Here is a 20,634-nt window from a genome sequence, read left to right on the forward strand (position 1 = left end):
CAGATTTTCAGTCAACTTTATTGATAAAATAAGTTTACTGTACAGTACACAATTCTAGACATAAATTCTTTTCAAGCTATCTGCATTACAAAAATAACAGGTATGCAATGAAAAATAGTCACTCCACACACTGTGAAGGTTCTTTAAAATCCTAAAGTGATCATCAGGTCAGAGGAATGACAGGGGAGACCTATCAAACGTGAAGACTAGGCATAGATAAATTATGTCATTTTTTTTTAATTTACAAAAATAAACACTAATCAAGCATTATTTCGTAATAGAGCAACCTTAAAGAACTGCCACAGACTAACAACCCCTTCTCTGCTGTACAGCTCTGGAGACTGTATTTGAAAGAGAAACCAGAAAAATCAGCCATAAAACTGCATTCAGCATTAAATGGATATAAATGCCTCTGAGACCAGTCAACGTCTGAAAAGATGCTTTTAAAAAGAACAACTTAATCAACTGAACCCAAAACTTCTCATACATTTGCAACAGCGAAACACTCCATTAAAAAAAAAAACAAAACAAAAAACCGTTGCTTCTGATAAGTCACCAGCTTGCAAACTATGAAGAAATGCAAAATCTTAATTATAGAAGCATTGGCAAAATTTTACAGAAAATAGCAGCAAGCAAGTAGATTTTGTGCTTGAGCTAAAACATTCCCAAAAAAATTCCCCCCACATGTTTAGCAAGTTTTGAAAGGATTCAATTTTTTTTTTCCCATGCACATGAACGTCCTCAATATATTCTTAAGCCTAGAAACAAGCGAAGATGCTCTGGATAAGAGAAGTAGCAGTTTCTCCATTTATAAAAAAAAATGCAGTGAAGATTCAGAGAGCTTCTTCCCCCAGCCACCTCTCTGCTGCTGCTGTTTGGGTGCTTTCAAATTGCCATTTCCCAGTCAGGAAGTTTGGGCAGGCAATCAAGAGAAGAAATCAGTGGGACTAACGTGGCTTCTCACCTACAGAGATCTGAGCCTGGTTTTCTCTCATAAAAGTAAAAGTTAAGGCAGAACGATGCTATGCTGCGTTCCACAAAGTGATAAAGTGGGAGCGGCTCTTGTTTTGAAATTACAGTTACGTATACGTATTTTAAACAATCTTGTTCAATTAAAAAAAAAAATAAAACATTGAGCAAATGCAAAAGCATTGCTTAGGTTGAGACAACTGGCCTTATTTCAACAGGATACTCTGTGGTGGCTAAATCACAGAAATCCTTAAGTTTTATGGTGCCTATGTACGCTTTCCATCAAACAGATTTGTTGCAAAGTGAGAATTTTTTTTAGAACTTATTAAAAGGAAAAAAGATAGTGTGGATCGTGCACAAGCACATTCTTAAATTACTAGTCTTTAGACAGAGATCAGACTTTAAATCTTACCTTTATTATATAATAGGTGCACTGAAACTTTGTATGAGCAATAATTTATAGAAATTATGTGAAATCTTGTCTTACCTGTAAAATGACTTCATATAAAAATAATTCCCAATTCGGTAAGTGCGTTAATCCATTTCTCACTGAAGTTAGACCTACGGCAATTAATCTGTCATTTGGCTTTTGTGGAATACCAACTTTAATTTATTTTATGCAGTATAAAAGCCACTGAACTGGAGTTTAAGATGCATTAGCTTGCTGGTGCCCTATTCAATAACAAGTGCTTGACAAGTGACCCCTGATACTCCGTTTGTAAAGTGTGCAATTGAAACTTGTTGACTTCCACAGTCTTCAGCTTTTCCTCAGGCTCAAATCACTGCTTGTTACTAATCCTGACAGAGACGTGCTCTCTGATGCATCTTCCTTCTTGAGGTTCAGGAATGATTCTCTAGTTATTTGAAGAATTTCTCTCAAGCCTTTGTTTTCTTGCTATAGCCCCAGAAATAAAAAAGCATTTAATAGAACTCCAGAAAGAAGTCAAGATAACTATGTTAATAATCCCCCCTCCCCTCTGCTCCAAACGTATGTATAAGGATTAAAATACTGATTTGGAGTCAGGCAGTGCCATGTTATCTTCTAAAACTACCAACATTAGGTTTCTGACCCTCTTGCTCTTTTGAATGGGCACTAAGCATAAAAAAAAAAAAATTATCAAAACACAAAGATGAGTGAGAAAAGGGCATTTAAATTCAAATGTGGCATTTAAAAAATATATCTGTTTTTGCCACACACCCTGACCCATAATGAGCTGCTTTGCTAGCACTTAATCAGAGAGCAATAGTATTGATCTTCCAATAATAGGCAATGGAGAATCCTCCCAAAAGCACAAAATTATTATTAAAATAATAATAATAGTAAAAAGCCAAAGGTGGGGGATATTATTATTTGCATCCTAGTGTCTTATTATGATGAATTTGTATTATTTCCTAGCTCTTTCCTACACTCAGAGACTTAAAGAGAAAGCCAGCACATAAATATAAATCACTGATTTCTGGTGAAGTATCACCTATGCAGGACTTGAGAGTTAAGCTGTAGGGGGGGAAACTACTACTTACAGCCCACTCAACAAGAAAAGTGTAAGAAAATAGCAGTGTAAGTGAATGGTACAGAAACTCTCGAGAGATACAGTAACTCAATAGAAATAACAGTGATAACATTTACTCCCTGGCTATTTGTGCCATTGCTGTTTTATTTCGTACTTACCTCAAGCTGAATTATACGTTCCTGCTCTTTACAGCCGTGCTTTTCATCAATTTCAATGGCTTTTCTCATTACTGCTGCCATTTCTGTAATTTGGTCCACATGCACTTGCAGCTCCTAAGACATAAAAATAAAATCGTGAAAGCTTTAGTAATACATTTTCTGCATTACTAAAAATAAGCAAAACATTAAATATGCATTTTATCTGCTGTGTCACTGAATAAAAATGTGAACACAGACCTATATTTGTGAAAATAAACAAGGTCTCTATAACTTTACAGCATGAGTAGACACTGTGGTCCTGTTTATTTAAATAAATCTGGTTTGCTACGCAGTGATCCCTTTTATTAGAATTTTATATTAAAAAAAATACACTTAAATGACTGTCTTACATAGCTTCCAACATCTTCCAAATGGCTATAAGTTAGCCATGCGCTTGCTCTGACAAGGCCCTGCTGTGATGCAAGAGTTGATGAACATCATTTTGGATATGCAGAAAGACTAAACTCATCTAAGAGCACCAGGATCCACGATATTCCTTCCATTTGTTTGAAATCTCATCTCAAGCCGGTACAGCCAGTACCAGCCCATGAGCAGGTGAAGCGGTCATCCTTACTGTGTCACGTATTAGGAAACTCAGATCTGTCCTTCACTCTTTTTTAGATACTTCCACTTGAATCCACTTCCAATTCCAGCTTATCTGTGATCTGGACTTCAGAGGCCCTTGTCCTCGCTGAATTGTAACAGAAACTTTTGTGTCCTGACTGACCTCTTTATGTTTGTTTATTAATGCTGGTAGGGTACTTTCCTACAATAAATAACTAACGACCACATCTTGCCGAAAGATTCAAGGAGGAGGAAAAAGAGCAGTAAGTTTGGTTTGCTCTTGTCCTGTTCTGCTGCCAGGGGTGGGATGATAGGAACCATTAACACGGGCACAACAGCCTTTGCAAGGAAGCTAGATTTTTAGATAACCTTCACTGTTTGCAGAGAAGCGATCTCTTGCCTGGACCTTGTTGGTTCAGGTGACAGTTTATTTTCTCACCGTCCAACCTATCAGCAGGAAATGCTTGAAGGGTCACTACAGCAGATCTAGATAAAGAGCCTATGCCTTTGGCATTTGTTGCTGTTCAGTTAAGCCAAATATTTTAATGGTATTTCCAGAAGGTTTTATTTTTCATTGTCTTTTCTTCAACTTGTCTTTTACTCCAACTCTACTATCATGTCAGCCTATCCCTTGGACAAAATTCACAACAGCTACTAACTAGTATCAGGAAAAGTGGAACAGTAGGAGTGAAATGAAGAAAGGTATAGACTAAAGTTAAATCCCACCTTTAAATTATGAGTTTGACTGGAACATCTAGCAGATGATCAACTTGCCTTTAAACTTCCAGAAATTATTAAAGTACCATACCGAACTGCCTCATTTGGAATCAAACTTTACCTGACCAAAACAAATATACTTTACTAAAACAAACACTGGCCCTTTCCATCCTTTATTCTCTACCATTCCAATTGCCAAAGCCATGGTTTAGCTGTTTACTCATTAAATGCCCACTCACAGCATAGAGGGGAGAGGAAAAAAAAAACCAAAAAACCGCCCCCAAAAACTTGCTGTGAATCTTTATTTTCTTCTCAGTTTTCAGAGAAGGCCATTACATTAAACTTTTTCTTTTTTCAATGAAAAAACTAAATTTATCTTGAAAGGAAGCTGTGATCAGCGGTAAAAGAGTAAGTTGGCAAGGATGTACCCTTGAGAAGGACTGGGAGAGCATTAGTGGTTTTTAGTTATATTTCTGTCCTCCCTACTTCCTATTTTGCCAGCTTAAGTGGCCTCTTGATCGATATGATTTAGGGCCTCTTCCAAGGTCACTGATGTTAGATCAGATACTAACAGAAAACTGTAAGATTCTAGACTGGAAGGCAGAGGTGTAAAACTTGGATACTGTAATAGCAAACAATCCAATCAAAGTGTTTCTTAACGAAGATAGCCTCAAACATCTACAAACACTTTTTGTATTGCTCTCTTTTTTTTTTTGCCGTACAATTTTTTTTTCCCCTTTGGAGAAAAAAAACCCAACACATGTTTTTAGGGCTTATTTCAGTTGAGTGAATTCAAACAGCACACTTCAATCAGGGTCATTACTACCAACACACACTTTTCTCCTGCATACAACATTGCTAAAAGAAATTGGTTTTCTGTTTAACAGAGGTACTTGTTGATCTGCAGAAATCAATGATTTTTTTTTAAATAATCTTTTGTAAATAGGCACTAAAATCAAAAGCTGTCACTTCTGAGAACAGTGATTACTGGTGACAGAGATTAATTCCTTAGACATGACAGATTTCTTAGTTAATAGGAGAGAAGTATTTAAAGACTGCTTCAAGATTGAACAATCTTACTGAATGTGAAGGCTGGTCAGAAGAAGAAACAATGAAATTTCTGAAATGCTAAGTGTCAGGATAAGGGTGATAAATCCTCTTCATTGGGCGTTCTTGTGGGATCAGATTTAACCAAAATGTCGAAGCCCGAATCTCCTGTTTAAATAATATTGTTTGTGTGGTTTTGGGTTTGCTTGTGGTTTGTTTTGGTTTTTTTTACCTCCAGCTTTTAACCCATAGAAGTGTTCCTAAATGAAATTTCAAAGTCCATTTCAGGACAGATATAACTTTACTCTCTTGTCTTGGATATAAATCTATGCTCTCCTGAGGCTGTAAGATATGCTATACTAGATACTAAGGTAACTTCTTTTGAAAAGGATATAAACCTATCATTTTTCAGGCACTAATGTTAAAAGATACAGTTCTAATCCAATAAATTCTTTCATATCAATCTAAGTAGTTACATTGATTTCAATGGCACTAATTACACACATATGATTTCGTAAGGAGATATGAAAGCATCACATTCTCAAGCTTTGTTTTCTTGGTATGCAGACCCTAACTCTGCTTTGCGGACTTAGTTTGTTGAGGTCAAAGATGATGAAACACTTAGAACTAATGTTTGTCTACACAGTTCCAGTGCTGTCTGATAATTATGTTTCATTTACAGTGTAATACAATGCTTTGATAGAAAGCTCCTGTTTAGATCTGTTAGTGACCTAGAATCGTGAATTTTTCCAGAGATACATTTTAAAAGTCTAAACTATATATTACTGCTATTAAAACGTATATTAATCTTCTATGAAGCTGCTGAATACTGATATATGCTTCATAGCTTACAAAAATGTTACTTGACAGCACTTTGCTTTTCTTGTTTTCAAAAGCCGTAAGATGAAGCACACCTAATACCAGCAACGTTCACCACCCCTCAAGTATCTCAGGCTGCCCTGGATTCTACTTAGTAATCCTGACCAGTACTGAAGCACAAACCAAGGGTTGAAGCAGGAAAGAGAAGCATATGTCAGTTATTCAACATTCAAAAGAGCTTTTAACTGATTTGTTTTTGTTTTTTTTTAATTTGCCATAGATAGGGGAAAAATATTTTAACATTGAATTTAAAAAGCTTACTCCTCCTACTCTCCCCAGTAAGCACAGAGTTACTAATTATTTGTTGGAGTCACAAGCGTAAGTTAAAGCCAGTCTAAATATTTGAATGTTACTGAGATCTACGGGCATCTGGAAGTATAATAGGGCAGTTGCCTTAAAGACCTAGGCAAAAAGTCATTAAGTAGATATAGTAATGAAATGCTACTTGATAAAATCTTAAATAAATCAGAAGCCAGTAAAGTTGACTTACTAGACTGATCAAGTTTCCTGCTTGTTTCATGACCTGGATTATAAAAATTAGGACTTTTTTGTACAATGATGTAAGAACTCAGACAAAGTAAGCTCTGAACTGATCCACTACAAAGTAACTTAAGCGTTAACTAAAAAAAAACAAAGGCAAAAAATATTGAACTCATTACCTTGGAATGTTGCTCTTTCAACTTCGTTATTATACTTGGATCATCCTTCTTGCTCGCCATAAGCAACCTAAACATCTGTTCTCTGTACTTGCTCATTATGAGTTCCAAAGCAGACTGATGTTCTTCAAGAGATGTGCGTAGTTCTACAAACAATTTTAAATTCAGATAAAGTTTAACAGAGAAGAACTGAAACACAATGCAAATGTACTTCAGCTTGAGAAAACCAAAATAAGCCCTTAACTGAATGTCCCCTCGCCCTGCATCATAAAATCTTCGTAGGCTCTGCAAATGTCTTCAGTGGTGACTACCCTGGGAAAATTCTTGTTCAGTAAGAAAAATAAGGTCTTTTGTTAATACGACTTCATATTCAATCCCTTTAGCTGATATAAGCCATCCTGAGCGTAGCTGAGGAGAGCTTTACTCTAGCCACTATAAGCAACACTGTACACAAGCTGGAAAGAAGTTTACAGATCTGTTTTAATGTGCAGCTTGGTAAAATAAGAGTTAAAAATGCTTGTGTTCAAAATCCACCAAGTCAAGGACAAATAATGTCTGAGATAAGACAAGATTCACACAAATCAAGATCATGGACTCCTTTGCTGAATGTAACTGTTGGAATACCTAAGGAACAGTATACTCCTAGCGTACAGAATTCCAGAAGGAATTACACTACTGCATTTACAACTTGTCCTCACTGCTCCTAAATCAGTTGTTTTTAGCAGTGGGAAAACACATTTCCAAACAGATACCTATACTGCAGAATTAAGTTCTATTTATCTCCTTATTTGTGCTGACTATTAGGTGAGGGCTGAAAAAGTAATTTTCCACGACTCTTGGTTTTTTGTTAATCATAGTCCCAGTGATCAATGGTAGAAGTCTCCCTGATTCCACTGGTGCAGGTTGGAACGTGAGAAGGACACAACAGTCAAGTCTTACCTTTATTCTCCTGTTGCAATTCCCTAATCTGTCTGTTTTCTTGTTGGATACCCATTACCAACGTAGACCGAGGACGATGTCTTGCTACTTCATTGAGTTCTTGAATTTCTTCTTGATACTAGTTATTAAAAATAATACAACATATTTAAATAACCGAAGGCAAGCGTTACTCGGCAAGTTATAAAGGACCAGCTCTAGCGTCAGTCAAAGTGTGTAACCAGCAAGATAATGCTTGGTTTGAAATAATTATATAATACAAACAAACAAAAACGCTTTTGAAGGTATTGCTAATACACTGCCCTGTAGAGACACTAAAGTAGCACCTTTGTTTCTAAACAAGTTTCATACCTCAGATGTGTGTAGTGGGCACGGTTTAATCTTCAATTAATGCGGATCAAATTCACCATCAAGTAATTTAAAACTGATATACATATGGTAAAGAAAAACCATGGGGTATTAACCTCTAGATGTTTACTGTGGCTTCCCAATACCTTAAATGACAAAGCTGTATGGGTACAAGTCACATGGCCCTGAATGAATGGATCCTGACTGAGCAAAGACAATACTCTCAATTTGAAGTCATGGAGCCTCTGCATGACTAGTTTTACAGAGATGAAGCACATGCAGGGTTTTATTATTTTACAGGCCCATTAATACGGCCTGTGTTCTATTAAAATGACAGGATGAACTCTAATCTGGAAAGTCAGTAGACACCTTTATGTTTTTCCAGAAGTTCTGCAGTGAAAGTCACGCTCAATCTAGCGACATGCCTTGGACAGTTTAACATCAGAATGGCAATGATCCTGAATAAGCTTAAGAGAATACTTTGAAACAAAAGGAGACTGTGAAAATATAAAGTATTCTCAACAGAAGAAACCATGACAGGGCCTTGGTATGATTAAATGTGCATCTTGAAATTAATAAAACATGTAGTATTTTACAGAAGAGCAAAACACAAGACACCACACTGGTTTGTAAGATACCAACACCATTTCTACCAGTGTTCTTCAAATAAATGCTAGTTTTCAATATTTGATAAATATTTCAATATTTAAACTAGAGTAACTTCTAGAGAAGTTAAACTAGAGAACACTTCTTCATAGGATCAAACTAAATATATAAACAACCTGTTTATAGATCATAGTCACACCTATAATGAAAATACTTAGTATGGTATTAAAGGATTAACCAAACAACATACATTCTACATTCTACTGTAGTACACAAAAATTACTTTAAATTATGTGCTTCCAAGTGGTTCTTTTAATGGAGTAAACAAAGTTGAAAACCAAACCTGTTTCATTGCTTCAACCCGCTTGTTAAGAGCTGTAGTCTGTTCAATAAGAGCTTCTGCTGCATTGTCATGTTCTCTTAGCCGTTCCACCAGTGCTTTCGCATCTGCTAAGGCTTTTTCAATTGTGCAACTCATTTCTAAAGATTAGAAATGTATTATTGTCACAACACCAGCTGTTTGCTATACAGAGAACAGCTATCAATGTGAGATACATATATATATATATTTATTTTTTTTAAGTCTAAAGCAGATGAAATACAACCTTTCCCTCAGAAACATCTAGATATTTTGTTGTCTTTTATAAGTAGGGAAAATGCATAAATCTTAAGAATACCCTAAAGTCTGCCTTTCCTTTCGCTCCTTTTTAATTGTTGTTGAGATTATGTATCAGAGCAAGGAAATGAAAGTAAACTTTGTGTTGTGAGGAGAGTATCAATATACTAAGGACAAAGGAGGACTATTGAACATATGGAAACTGAGCAGAGCATGTCCTTCTATAAGTAGTAGAGAAAAAAAAAAAAAGAATATTCCATTAACTATTTCATTTTTCAATACTACCTTTTTTATTTTTTAATGTGCCATCCTACCAGTCAGGTATGCTTCAAGATACTTGAAAAGTATAAATCCAGCACTAAATAGAATGCCAAAGGACTACAGCTGGCTAGAAGATTTTGATGAATTAAATCAGCAGAGAAGGAACAGCTCAAACTGACGGAGTAGAGAAAATTACTGAGGAAAAAAATCAGAAAACTAAAGCTCATGTTTTCTTGTCTATAGATGAACACAAACATCACCGCATGGAATGAAACTGTAAAATTTTCAACAGGATAGAGAAAGACAGCAACTTAGCTAAGAAAAAGAACTGACTGCATAGTTAAAATACTATGCCTTCTAATCGCAGTAGTTTGTTAGCAGAAACTACCTAGTGCTAGAATTGCTAAACTTGCAAAATACTTGTACCTACTAGCATTTACAAAACCACTGGCCTTTACACTGAATTTTTTCATACTCGTTCTTGATGGATTAAGTTTCAAGACCAAGATTTTCATCCGAAATTCTTATTTTCTTCTAAAAGACCTTGCACTTTTTCTACTGAAAAGGAAATCTACTTAAACACCTTGAACAGTTCTTCAGCAATCAGACAGTAACTATAGAGGCTTATTAGAGTTATAGGCCTTATTAATATACAGCTTGGTATTTGTTTCAGGAAACTTTCTAAGCTACTGAAAGAATCACCTAAATCCATTTCTTAGCCAGGCCATTTGCGTAAAGATTATTTTTTTAAGCATAAAAGGTCAGTGAGCCTTTCCTGAGGTACAGGAAAAAATCTGCTCCAAGTTGATTTTTTGACCTTCTTAGGCACCTTGACAAGTCACAGCCTAGGATGTTTTAAGCCAAGCTTAAAGAAATCCTCACATTTTCCCCAACTGACCTCTCCCCACTGTACCAGGTAAGTAATCGAAGCAAGGATATTTCAAACTCCAGAAATTCCACCATTCCCCTCAAAATATTTACAAACATAGCAGGAATGTCTTGCCCTCATCCATTAAGATGGGGGAAAACTAAGCAAGACAGCAGCAGAATTTGGAATGTTCTCTTGTGTTTGGAATGTTCTCTCGGAAGAGCTCTTGTGCACACAGAAGGTCCTGCAAGGTCCAAGCTCTCAAAAGCATTTTAATTTGGTAGTTTAATTAGCTGCTCCCTCTGCTCTGAGGAGCACATGTAGTAATTTTTAAGGTAGAAGGGTCTTTCAGGGACCCTGCCATCACAGAAAGGTTGAGACTTGTTTACGACAAAGGAGGTTCTGTAAGTGAGCTTTGTGTATGCACAGAGCACAACTATTTTAACGTGTGTTTTCTGTGGTACACGTCATTGAAAGCATCAGCATTTTGACAGGTACAAGCTTCCTATACACGCTGGTAATATTAATTCCTTCCTGTTTATCAACTAGAGTTTTCATTTTCACTTCCATATGATGTGTATCTGTGCTTGAGGTATCAAGTCAAGTTCTTCAGCAGACTGGTATATTATCACAGGTGGTTAATATATTTACTCTGGTTTAGCAGTTTGAGCTCTTTTTAATATTCTGTAGATAGATATCATACTACATTGGTTTTAAGCATCTGCTTTTCTTGTTCCTCATCTCTCCTTCCAATTCTGGTCTCATATTCTTACGGGACTACAAAAATATCACAGACAAAGGATGATCTCCCACATTAGCTGGCTAAACTGTTACAGAAATTGATTTAATCAGATCCGTATTTAAGAATTTGAAGTGCAGTCTTTAACTCAATTCGTGGCTGATGAATTCTCTAGCCAGTATAAACAAAGCCTCTCAGGCCTCTCTCCATGAGCTTGGAACACATTTGGCATTCAGACTCCGATGCAGTTAACACCTCTGATAATTTGTATGCATCAATAAAAGTTTTTAAATACAGCGCATAGTGCACGGGAGGGTGAGTTTCTCATTTAGACCCAACCCAAGCACACAAGAGAGAAAGAAACTCGTTTGTAGCAAAGCCACCAGCATTCTTCTTCACAGTGAATGAGGTGGGGAAGACACACGTGTGCCTTGTGTGAAATGCAGCCACGTAAACTCCCCCATGACCTGTCAACGTGCAGCAGCTTCAGCCGGCCAGAGGCCATCTCCTGCTTTCAGGCAGGATTCGCACTTCAAAAAGCAGAATTATTATTTGTATCACGGTAACTCATAGTGGCTCCAAATCTTAACTGGGATTCCTTCGGGCAAGACATTGGCACTGATCCTTGGAATTTAAAATTCTCTGTAGTTGCTCATCTGGCTGCCTACAAAAACCCAAAACTTTTGTCTTAATTCACAGATTTAGATCTATTTGAGGTTGATCTGGACACTTAGGGAAAAAACCCCAACCAATTAATGAAATATATTTGATTCAAACCAATTTGTACTGTATATTAATATTTTTTATGAGCACGAGGACAACAATAACTAAACTTAGCGATTCCTGAACTCTACCCTACAAGCGATGCCCAGCCGCGAATACATCTGTTAGCCTGCAATCTTACCAACCGGGACAACAGGTAGCAAGAGCAACAACTCAACCAACATAGCAATACTGCTACTGCATATTCATTTCCTGTCACTTCCTGCTATTTACTAATTGCTTTCATTATCAAATTCAGCTGCCCTTAAAAAAAACAAAAACAAACCCAACGCCAAAGAATAAACATTTTTGCCTACCTCTAGTTTTCTGTCTCTTGTTTCTTTTCTAGCCTTACTGAAAAACTACCTTTTCCCCACAGCTTAACGCTTCGCTTTTTTCCCCCTCCCCGCCGCTACCGGCTGCGCGACGCTGCACCGCCCGGCGGTGCCTCACAGCTGTCGGCCAGCTGCGAACGCCCGTGAGCTCCCTCCGTGCAGAACGGGAGGTCCCAGGAGGGCTGAGCAGGCGGCTCCCGCCGCCGCCAGGCCCGGCCCGGCCCGTACCGGGAGTCACCGCCGCTGCCCGCTCGCGTACACCGGCCCGACCTGCCGTTTCCCCGCCGGCCGCGGGAGGGGAGCGGCGGGGCGGCATCTCGGTCTCGGGGAGGGTCTCCTCCTTTTCCCCCTCCCCCCCGCGACAACCGGCACGCCAGTCAGGGCTGCCGCGACACCGGCACCTGCCGCGACGCGCCGGGGAGGCGAGGGCGGATGAAGGCTCCCTCCCAAAGCCAGCGCTACTAACGCGGGGTGACTGGGGGGGGGGCTCCTCCTCCTCCCTCGCACCCCTTGAGACGTCACGGCCCAACGCACGTCCGTTGGGCTCCCAAGCGCCCGGCGGCGGCAACGGCGGCAACAGCACCCCCTCCCCCACCCCGCCGGCCGGCCGCGCTGCCCCCAAACGCCCCTTCCCTGTCTCACGCCACTCACTCATGACCGGCAGCTCCGGCAGGCGCCCGGCGCCGGGGTTGAAGCCCCGACCAACCCGCCCCGCTGTCAAATGGCGGCGGGCGGCAGGGGGAGAAGCGGAGGAGGCGCGTCCCCGCCAAGGGGCGGGGCGTAAGGCGAGGGCGGCCGCGCTCCCTGCCGGCGGCAGCGGGCAAGCGTCCGCCCCGCCGCGCTCGCCAGACGACACCGTTGCCCCTTCCAGTTCTCGCGAGCGACGCGTCCTGCCCTCGCCTGCCTATTGGCTGTCTCCCTGCTACCTCTTATTGGCAAGCCCCTCCGCCACTCGCCCCCCTTCTAGCGTCTCGCGAGGTCGTCGGGCTCCTCCTTGTACGCGGCGCCTGGCGGCGGGGCGGGGCGGCCCGCGGCCGGGCGGCGGGCATGGGGGGTGGCAGTGAGTGAGACCGGCCAGCCGCCGGGGCCCAGGGTGGCTGGCGCCGCCGCGGCCGGGGAGGTGCGAGGGGAGGGAAGGGAGGGGAGAGGCGCTCCCCCCGCCAGCGCTGGGGGAGCCGCTCTGTCAGCGGCGTAAGTGGCCGCGCGGGGGTCCCGCGGCCTCAGGGGTGGGCGGAGCGGGGGGGGCTTCGGCCGCTTCTCCCACCCCCGCGGGCGCCGGGCGCGGAGGCAGGAGCTGGGCCCCGCGCTCCCCGCGGAGCCGGCGGAGGAGGAGGAAGCGGGCGGAGGGGCATGGAGGTCGCCCGGCCGGAGGCGTCCGCGCCCGACCCCGTCTAGGGCGGCCCGCGGGCCTCATCCCTCCTCCGCGGAGCGAACCCGCGGTCGGGCCCGGGCGCGGCGGGGAGCGGGACTGGGATTTCTGCACCAGAGGAGGAGCCGGCCCAGGTAAGAGACGCTTCCCTTCCACTAACCTCGGCCTCCGGGCGGGCGGGGACCGACCTCGCGCCTCCAGACCCCGCCGGTCGGCTGCGGCCACGCGTCCCTGAGGCCTGCCTCCCTCCCCGCCTCGCTCCCTCGAGCTGTCCGCCAGGCTAAAGATAGGATTCGAGTTCTTGGGCCGAGCCCTCGGCGCTGGGCTGGCCCAGGCTGGACTGGCCTCTGCCGAAGGGGGTGTAGTGTGTGTGTGTGCGTGCCCCGGCAGCGGTGGCTGTTGCCGAGGAGGGATGCGAAACCTGCCCCCTAGGGCGAGGTGCTGCCCACGGTCTGACCTGCGTAAATCCTCGTTGCTTTAACATTTTTAGTTTCTCAAATAAGCTCGTATATATTTTTTGGCTTTGCGTATCCTGTAATTCAGCAGCATTTGTGTAGACAAAATCAGTCTTTATACTAGAAACGTTATGGAAACATCTAGAAGTTGAGTAAGTTTGATGAGTGTTTGGTCTGAGTAGCACTAGTCTAAGACTGATTTTTCTATGTATCTTGGGTCTGCAAGTTTTGATGTCCACCCTAACGGAAGAATCTGATGTTATAGTTGCTTTAAAAGTATTTCTTTCGGTGATGTAGTAGGAGAGGGGAAGCCAGTCTATCCATGTGAAACGGGAAAATGCACCACATTTCATTGCAGAGTTCTTGGGCGTCATAGTTGGGGAGAATGCAAGGTGTGCTCCAATGAGCCTTGCTGGATAAGAAACATTTACATTATAATTTCAGACTTGGTATGTCTGTCGGTGAGAGATCAAAGTACAGACGCAAATATTCATTTAAAAATAGAAAGGTGTACCTAGCAAAGTGAAGGCTGAAAATCTACTTAAAAGTCTGATGTTTATGCTACTTCAAGGTCTGTGTAGTCTAATGATAAATTATTTTTTCCTGTGTTGCTTGTTTTAGGAAATAAGCTTAAAATAGGAAGCAGTTTCTGTACTTTTTTTCTTAAAAGTTTCTTTAAATCAGAAAAGTGGGGAGGGTAACACTGTGTGCATCATCGTTGCCTTTGCAAGAGTATGCTTTCACGTTTGCTATATTTTTTTCCTCCTGAGAAAAACAGTTTGTTCTGATTTGATATCTGGTATACTAAATACATGGACTAGTAAGAGTTCTAGAGGATATATGTCTCTGTGTAAATATATTCTTAAAATGGAAATTTTGGTAGGTTTTTTTTTTTTAAAGCTTACCAGTTTTGTAGGAGCTAATGCATATAATATATAATCTAGATGCTATAAGAGGTAGCCTCTTTAAAACATGCATATTCTAGTAAGATAGTTCTGTGCTATATAAATTGCACAGTAATCTTGTGATGTGATTTTTGGGGTTTTTTTTGCCTTGTACAATTTCTTTCTGATTGTAATATCTGTTTCTTTTAGGAAGAAAATGAAAATCTTTTCTGAGTCTCATAAAACTGTTTTTGTTGTGGATCACTGCCCATATATGGCAGAATCCTGCAGACAACATGTTGAATTTGATATGTTAGTAAAGAATCGAACCCAAGGAATTATACCTCTAGCACCCATATCAAAATCACTGTGGACATGTTCAGTGGAATCATCCATGGAATACTGTAGAATAATGTATGATATTTTCCCTTTCAAGAAACTGGTAAGTTCTTCTAGCCATACTGCATATGATACTTGATAGCGTAAGGGATATTCTGCCATTTTAATGAAGTGTTTTAACGTCATTAACTGTAGTTTAAATTAAAAGATAATTTATTAGATAAAAATTTCTTTGTGCTGTTGGTACACTTTATAGCTGTTTAGATTGGTTAGAGTGGTATATGAATCCCATTACCTATTTATTTTTGGGACCTTTCATTGTCTTAATGTCACTGTAACTCAGTGCAAAACATGAGGACAGGTACTTAAAGGTAACTTAGAGATTTATTATTGTGTTCTCCTTAGCTATAAGCTTACAAAATCTTGAGTGAGGTATTGCTTCAAATTGAATTTTGTTTCTAAATGCACTTGGTAGCACTTCATAAGGTTGTTGGTGTCAACTTTGAAGGAATTCTGGGCTTTAGGAAGAGTTAGGGTTGCCTTGAAGCTAGCAGTTTGAAAAAGTGGGAGAGCTTCCTGGCACGTAGCTCCTTGTTTAGAAAAATAAATGCCTGGTGGGTTCTGTAAGATTGTGTCATAAATTGAGGTAACTAATCCCCGGTTTTTTAGATCATTTCTCCTTATTGAGTAAACCATTGTGCAATGTTCTAAAGGTTAGTTATACTTAAAAATAAAAAAGGAAGTTAAACAACTTCATGACAGCGATATTGGTATAAAGTAGTGATGGTGGAATACTGGCTGTGTCAGAGAGCAGCTGAGGCAGAGGCTGAGCACTAACAAATACCCCTGGTAATTCAGTGATTTGATGCATGTCAGGAGCGCTGTCTTGGTGGATTGCATGTCCCGGTTCTCCGACAATGAATGTTTAAATGAAACTTTAGTTTTAGAGCATTCAATATACAATCAAGTCCCATTATGGGATTATATCAAGTGTGTGCTTAATGGATTTGAATTGAATCAGTTGGTTGAACTGGAGCTTGTGTGGTATGAGAAACAGAAATTGAGATGGAAGGTCTGCTTCCGCTTGATATTTTTTTTTTTTTTTTGTCATCTTTAGAACACAGTTTGCTATGTGAGGTTTACTTAATCTTGCTAGATATTTAACTCTGATCTACTGTGACAGTCTTTGGAGAATGATTTGCAAAATTGCAGTATTAGAATTTACTTGATTCTGTGGCTTTTCTACTGAAAATATTACTTAATTATTAAAGTACTTTGTAATATCCTGCAATGCTGTTTTGGTGGAGAGATTGATGTAGCAGCTTAAAAATACAAACAGCTAGAGTAAGAAGTTGTTAATTGTAATGTAACTAAAGGGGTAACCGAATATAGCAGGAGTGGATGCTCCTTTTTTTTTTTTTTTTTTTTTTTTTTTTAAATGTGTCTTATTTTGAGTTTGCCTTGCCATTGCTTATGTCTTCACAGTATCAGAAAAAAGAGATGTAATTCATTTTTGGATTTGGGGAAGTGGCCGTAATGGCTGTTACCTTACATGTGCTTTTTTGATCCTTTTAGGTGAATTTCATTGTGAGTGATTCTGGGGCTCATGTCTTGAATTCTTGGACTCAAGAAGATCAGAACTTGCAGGAGGTATGCTTTGTAACTGTTCTTTTTTTTTTTTTTTTTTTTTTTTGCAAGTCTAGTTTAATTGCGGAATAAATAGCAGCTTCTCACTATGTTCACTATGAAATAACTTTCGCTAATTAAAATGTTGACCTGGTCTGAAATTATTGCATAACAGAATTTTAAGTAGTAGCCTGTGAGGCTGGACTGTTCTATAGGCAGCTTTACATAATTTAAAATGAATCTAGTAGCTTTGAGTATAGAGTTATATATTAAAATAATTGTTATGAAGAAATTACCTATGTATTTCTTCTGTAATTTGGTGATACTTGTGGTTTTTTTTACGTTCGCATGATAGGTAAATAAACCATGTAAAAAAAATAAATTGTAAATATTCTCTTTGCTCTTCTTTTGTTTCACACTGCATGGGCTTGTCCTCTGAAAAATTTACTTTGGGGAGGAACTGAATGCCCAAATTCATTATAGTCAGGTATTATTCTGTAATAAGGGAGACTATTATGTTCTCAAGGCGTAGTAACAATTAATAAATGAATTGCAAAGGACAATTTAGTGCCAAATGTTTTCCAGAAGGTTGGTAACATATAATGGTCTTTAATTGCTCTGTTTGCTTTTCTCCCAACAAAATTAATTTGCATGTAGAATAAGTTATAATGGCGACTTTTCTCTTAAATGGTCATTTTAACAAATGTCTGGAAAGTAACTTTCAATAGTAATTTCTTTATTTCTTTTTAACTAGTTGATGGCAGCATTAGCAGCTGTTGGGCCACCTAATCCTCGGGCAGATCCGGAGTGCTGCAGCATACTTCATGGTCTGGTTGCAGCAGTTGAAGCACTCTGCAAAATAACAGAATACCAGCATGAGGCTCGAACCATGCTCATGGAGAATGCAGAACGTGTTGGGAACAGAGGAAGAATAATCTGTATTACTAATGCGAAAAGGTATGTATGATAGTGTGCTTCCACCATTTAAAAAAAATAAATTATTTCATATATTTTTAGAAGTCTTTCATTGATTCTCATGAATTAATGCCCTGAGAAGCTAGCTTTTTCGCGTTCTGTGTCAGATCATAGCTTGTCTTATTAAAGGTTTCATTTACGGAGGTCTGTTACAGTAACAAACCAAAAATTTCCCACTTGAAATAGGAGAGCATTTAGTGGCGTGTTGCTTTGAACAGGGGGATTGATTATCCTGCATAAAAAAAAAAAAATTACAAATTTCTTTTTAGTGACAGCCATGTTCGGATGCTTGAGGATTGTGTTCAGGAAACCATTCATGAGCATAACAAACTTGCAGCTAATTCAGATCAGTGAGTATACTTTTTACAAATGTGGTTTCTCTTAGTCTGTCTGTGCATGTTATATTCTCCGCGAAATACAGATATGTTTTTTGCACTTAAAACTTGTTCTAATGAACTGTTTGAATGAATGCCTGTGTGAAACAGAAGGTGCTAAATCATGATATTATTGACTTGGTGTATGATCATTAGCTTTTCAGTATCATTCATTATCCTCATAGGACAGGGTTTCTTTTGGTTGTTACCTTCTACATCTTGCTCCAAAATGTGACTCATAACTGTGCCTTGTTGTATACTGTATATTTGTAATCAGTAATGTATCTGATGCATTTTTTCTTGATAACCCTGCATTAATTTTGCATTCATCTTCCTTGGACTAAAATAACTAACTTCTTTGAAACTAGTCTTTAATTTCAAAATTGCGTTGTCTGATGCTTCCCTTGAGATAACGGAATCTCTTAAAATACAGGTTGCATCTTCTCTGAGAAGTCATCTTCCCGTGATATGATTTTTGTAACTAAACAGTGAACTGTTTGGCCCAGGGACTGTGTATTGCCTTGTAAAGTATATAGTAGGTGTATATTTACCTGCTGCAATTGCATTTTCATGTATGTATAAAGGATATTGCCCCAAGGAATCAGGTTCTAAGTTCAGTGTAAAGACAGAAAAGAGGTCTCATTCCGCTAGGTAGAGATGTGGAACTATGTCTTGATCTCCTCAAATTTCCAGCTGCATTAGGAGATAAGCATGCTATTTGTGTAGTTGTTTTCATGTTCACTGGAATCCCCTCATTAATACCTGCACACACACTTGGAGACACAAATCCTTTGGTGTCAATTTTCAGCTGAACGGAGCTGAAGAGATTACACTAGTTAAGGATCTATTCCATTGATATGTCCAAAAAGAAACACAGTGCTGTAGCATCTAAAGAGCTTTATATATGTTATACCTTTTTTTTTATTCTGATAAAAAACTGATTTAGAAGTATGTGCTTTTGAAAAATCATTAATGTAACCTAGTTTCTACAGAATGCTTTCAGAAACAGTGTGTTGTAATACATCTTTATGATTTCGTGTTCTGGAAATCAGAGTAATCTTGGGAGAACTGATCTAATTTCTAGGAGGTAGTCTGCAACACTGTAGGCTAAACAGAATGTTTTTATTTTTAAGTCTAATGCAGATTCAGAAATGTGAATTGGTCTTAATCCACACTTACCCAGTTGGTGAAGACAGCCTTGTTTCAGATCGTCCTAAAAAAGAGGTAAGGAGCTTAAAACGGAAAAATTTATTCAAGGATTAGGAACTATGTCAGATTCAAAATAGACAATGCAAAATAAGTATCCAGCAATGATGTTTTGAGCCTCTGGTCTCCGGCAAGGCGTAGGAAAAAGTGCAAGTGATAATTCTTTGAAAAGTTGACAGCCTGCATATTGCCATTTCAAGTGTAGGCTTTGTTTTCTTGTTTTGTAGTCTTCATGCGCATATGGTATCCTCTTTTTTCATTTGATTACTTAAATTTCTTGCATTAATAATTCACTATTCATATTTTTGTGAAGTAAGACCATTAATGCCATAGAATGATAGTCTTGTATTTGATGGCTTTTTGAGAAGAAAATGCACATTTAGGAACCTAGTGGAAAACCATGAACTACTTGGTGTGTTGAATAGGTTAGTTGAGTAACTTTCTTGCTATTCAAGCATAAGCCACTAGCTAGCACAAGCCCTGTTTTCCCAAATACCTGTTACTGAGTGGTGTGGATATTGTTCAGCACTGCGTGTTCTATGTTATGCAGACTAACATGTTAGCATTTTTAGCCTTTTGATTGAATGGTTTTCTCATGAAACCAAAACGAGCTTTTGTTTATAAATTCTGTTGTTCCAAGGTTAGCAAACAGAATGCCTTTTTAATGAAAAGCATTGGAAAGCGTATCTGCTTCCAAGTGAAAGGGTAATATATTGTAGGAATGTAGAATATAAGTTCATCAAATACTTCAAGTACCCTACAGGTACTTTTAAACATTCTTTTACGAAAAGGTGAATGAGTGCATATAAGAAATTATTCTATATATTATTATCTCAGTTTTTCAGTAACAAAAGCACATGTGCCTTTGTATGCTTAGTGGTGGTTGTTTGAAACCAAGTACATACAAAATATTTTGTAATGCATTCTGCTTCTCATCAGTCTGCTCTGCTCAGTATTTTAATGTGCTGCGTGTAAGAAAAAATGCAAGAAAAAAAAAGTCCTCCTCTTAACATGAAAGGCATCTAGTCCTGCATATTATTTCATAAATAAAAAGGACTATAATAGCTACCTTCCTGAGATCCTTCTCTGCAAAGCTCTCTTGTAGTTGTGCTAAAACAAATAAAATGTGAACAGAAGAGAATAAATTGATTACTACTTTCCTCTGTAAGACAGTAATCTTTATTACTGGGGTTGGGTTTTTTTGGTGGGGTTTTTTTTTTGTTTCTTTGTTTGTTTTCTCAAAAGCCCAGTGTCCCTGTTGGCTAGGGAAAAATCAAATGCGTCTTATGGCTTGTGTTTGTTTCCCTTGTGTACATATGATGCGCTTACAGGTAGGTGTATAAAAATTACTTTGTTCCGGTTACTCAGGAGGTAAAAGAGTGAAAAGCCAGGCCC

The 20,634-nt window shown here is 39.3% G+C and overlaps 2 protein-coding genes across 4 annotated transcripts in view; one reads left to right on the forward strand and one right to left on the reverse strand.

The window, feature by feature from the left end:
- On the reverse strand, positions 1-13,647 carry FGFR1OP2 (FGFR1 oncogene partner 2). Of its 3 annotated transcripts, none has more exons than XM_063357261.1 (6): positions 13,541-13,647; positions 8,774-8,910; positions 7,480-7,597; positions 6,544-6,686; positions 2,639-2,752; positions 1-1,864 (listed from the first exon to the last, which is right to left on the reverse strand). In XM_063357261.1, the coding sequence occupies exons 2-6, from the start codon at positions 8,906-8,908 to the stop codon at positions 1,727-1,729; spliced, it is 648 nt and encodes a 215-aa protein (XP_063213331.1). In that variant the 5' UTR covers positions 8,909-8,910; positions 13,541-13,647; the 3' UTR covers positions 1-1,726. The 3 variants fall into 3 exon arrangements, with proteins under 3 accessions (XP_063213331.1, XP_063213321.1, XP_063213313.1); XM_063357251.1 differs by lacking the exon at positions 13,541-13,647 and adding an exon at positions 12,663-12,824; XM_063357243.1 differs by lacking the exon at positions 13,541-13,647 and adding an exon at positions 12,240-12,576.
- Positions 13,166-20,634, forward strand: part of INTS13 (integrator complex subunit 13) — an 18,861-nt gene continuing 11,392 nt past the window's right edge. The window contains exons 1-6 of the mRNA XM_063357231.1: positions 13,166-13,514; positions 14,930-15,161; positions 16,634-16,708; positions 17,439-17,641; positions 17,929-18,009; positions 19,167-19,257. Coding sequence (XP_063213301.1) covers positions 14,937-15,161; positions 16,634-16,708; positions 17,439-17,641; positions 17,929-18,009; positions 19,167-19,257 — 675 coding nt within the window. The 5' untranslated portion in view covers positions 13,166-13,514; positions 14,930-14,936. The remainder of the gene's footprint in view (positions 13,515-14,929; positions 15,162-16,633; positions 16,709-17,438; positions 17,642-17,928; positions 18,010-19,166; positions 19,258-20,634) is intronic.

Source organism: Chroicocephalus ridibundus, chromosome 1 (assembly GCF_963924245.1).
Source record: "Chroicocephalus ridibundus chromosome 1, bChrRid1.1, whole genome shotgun sequence".
NCBI lineage: Eukaryota > Metazoa > Chordata > Aves > Charadriiformes > Laridae > Chroicocephalus > Chroicocephalus ridibundus.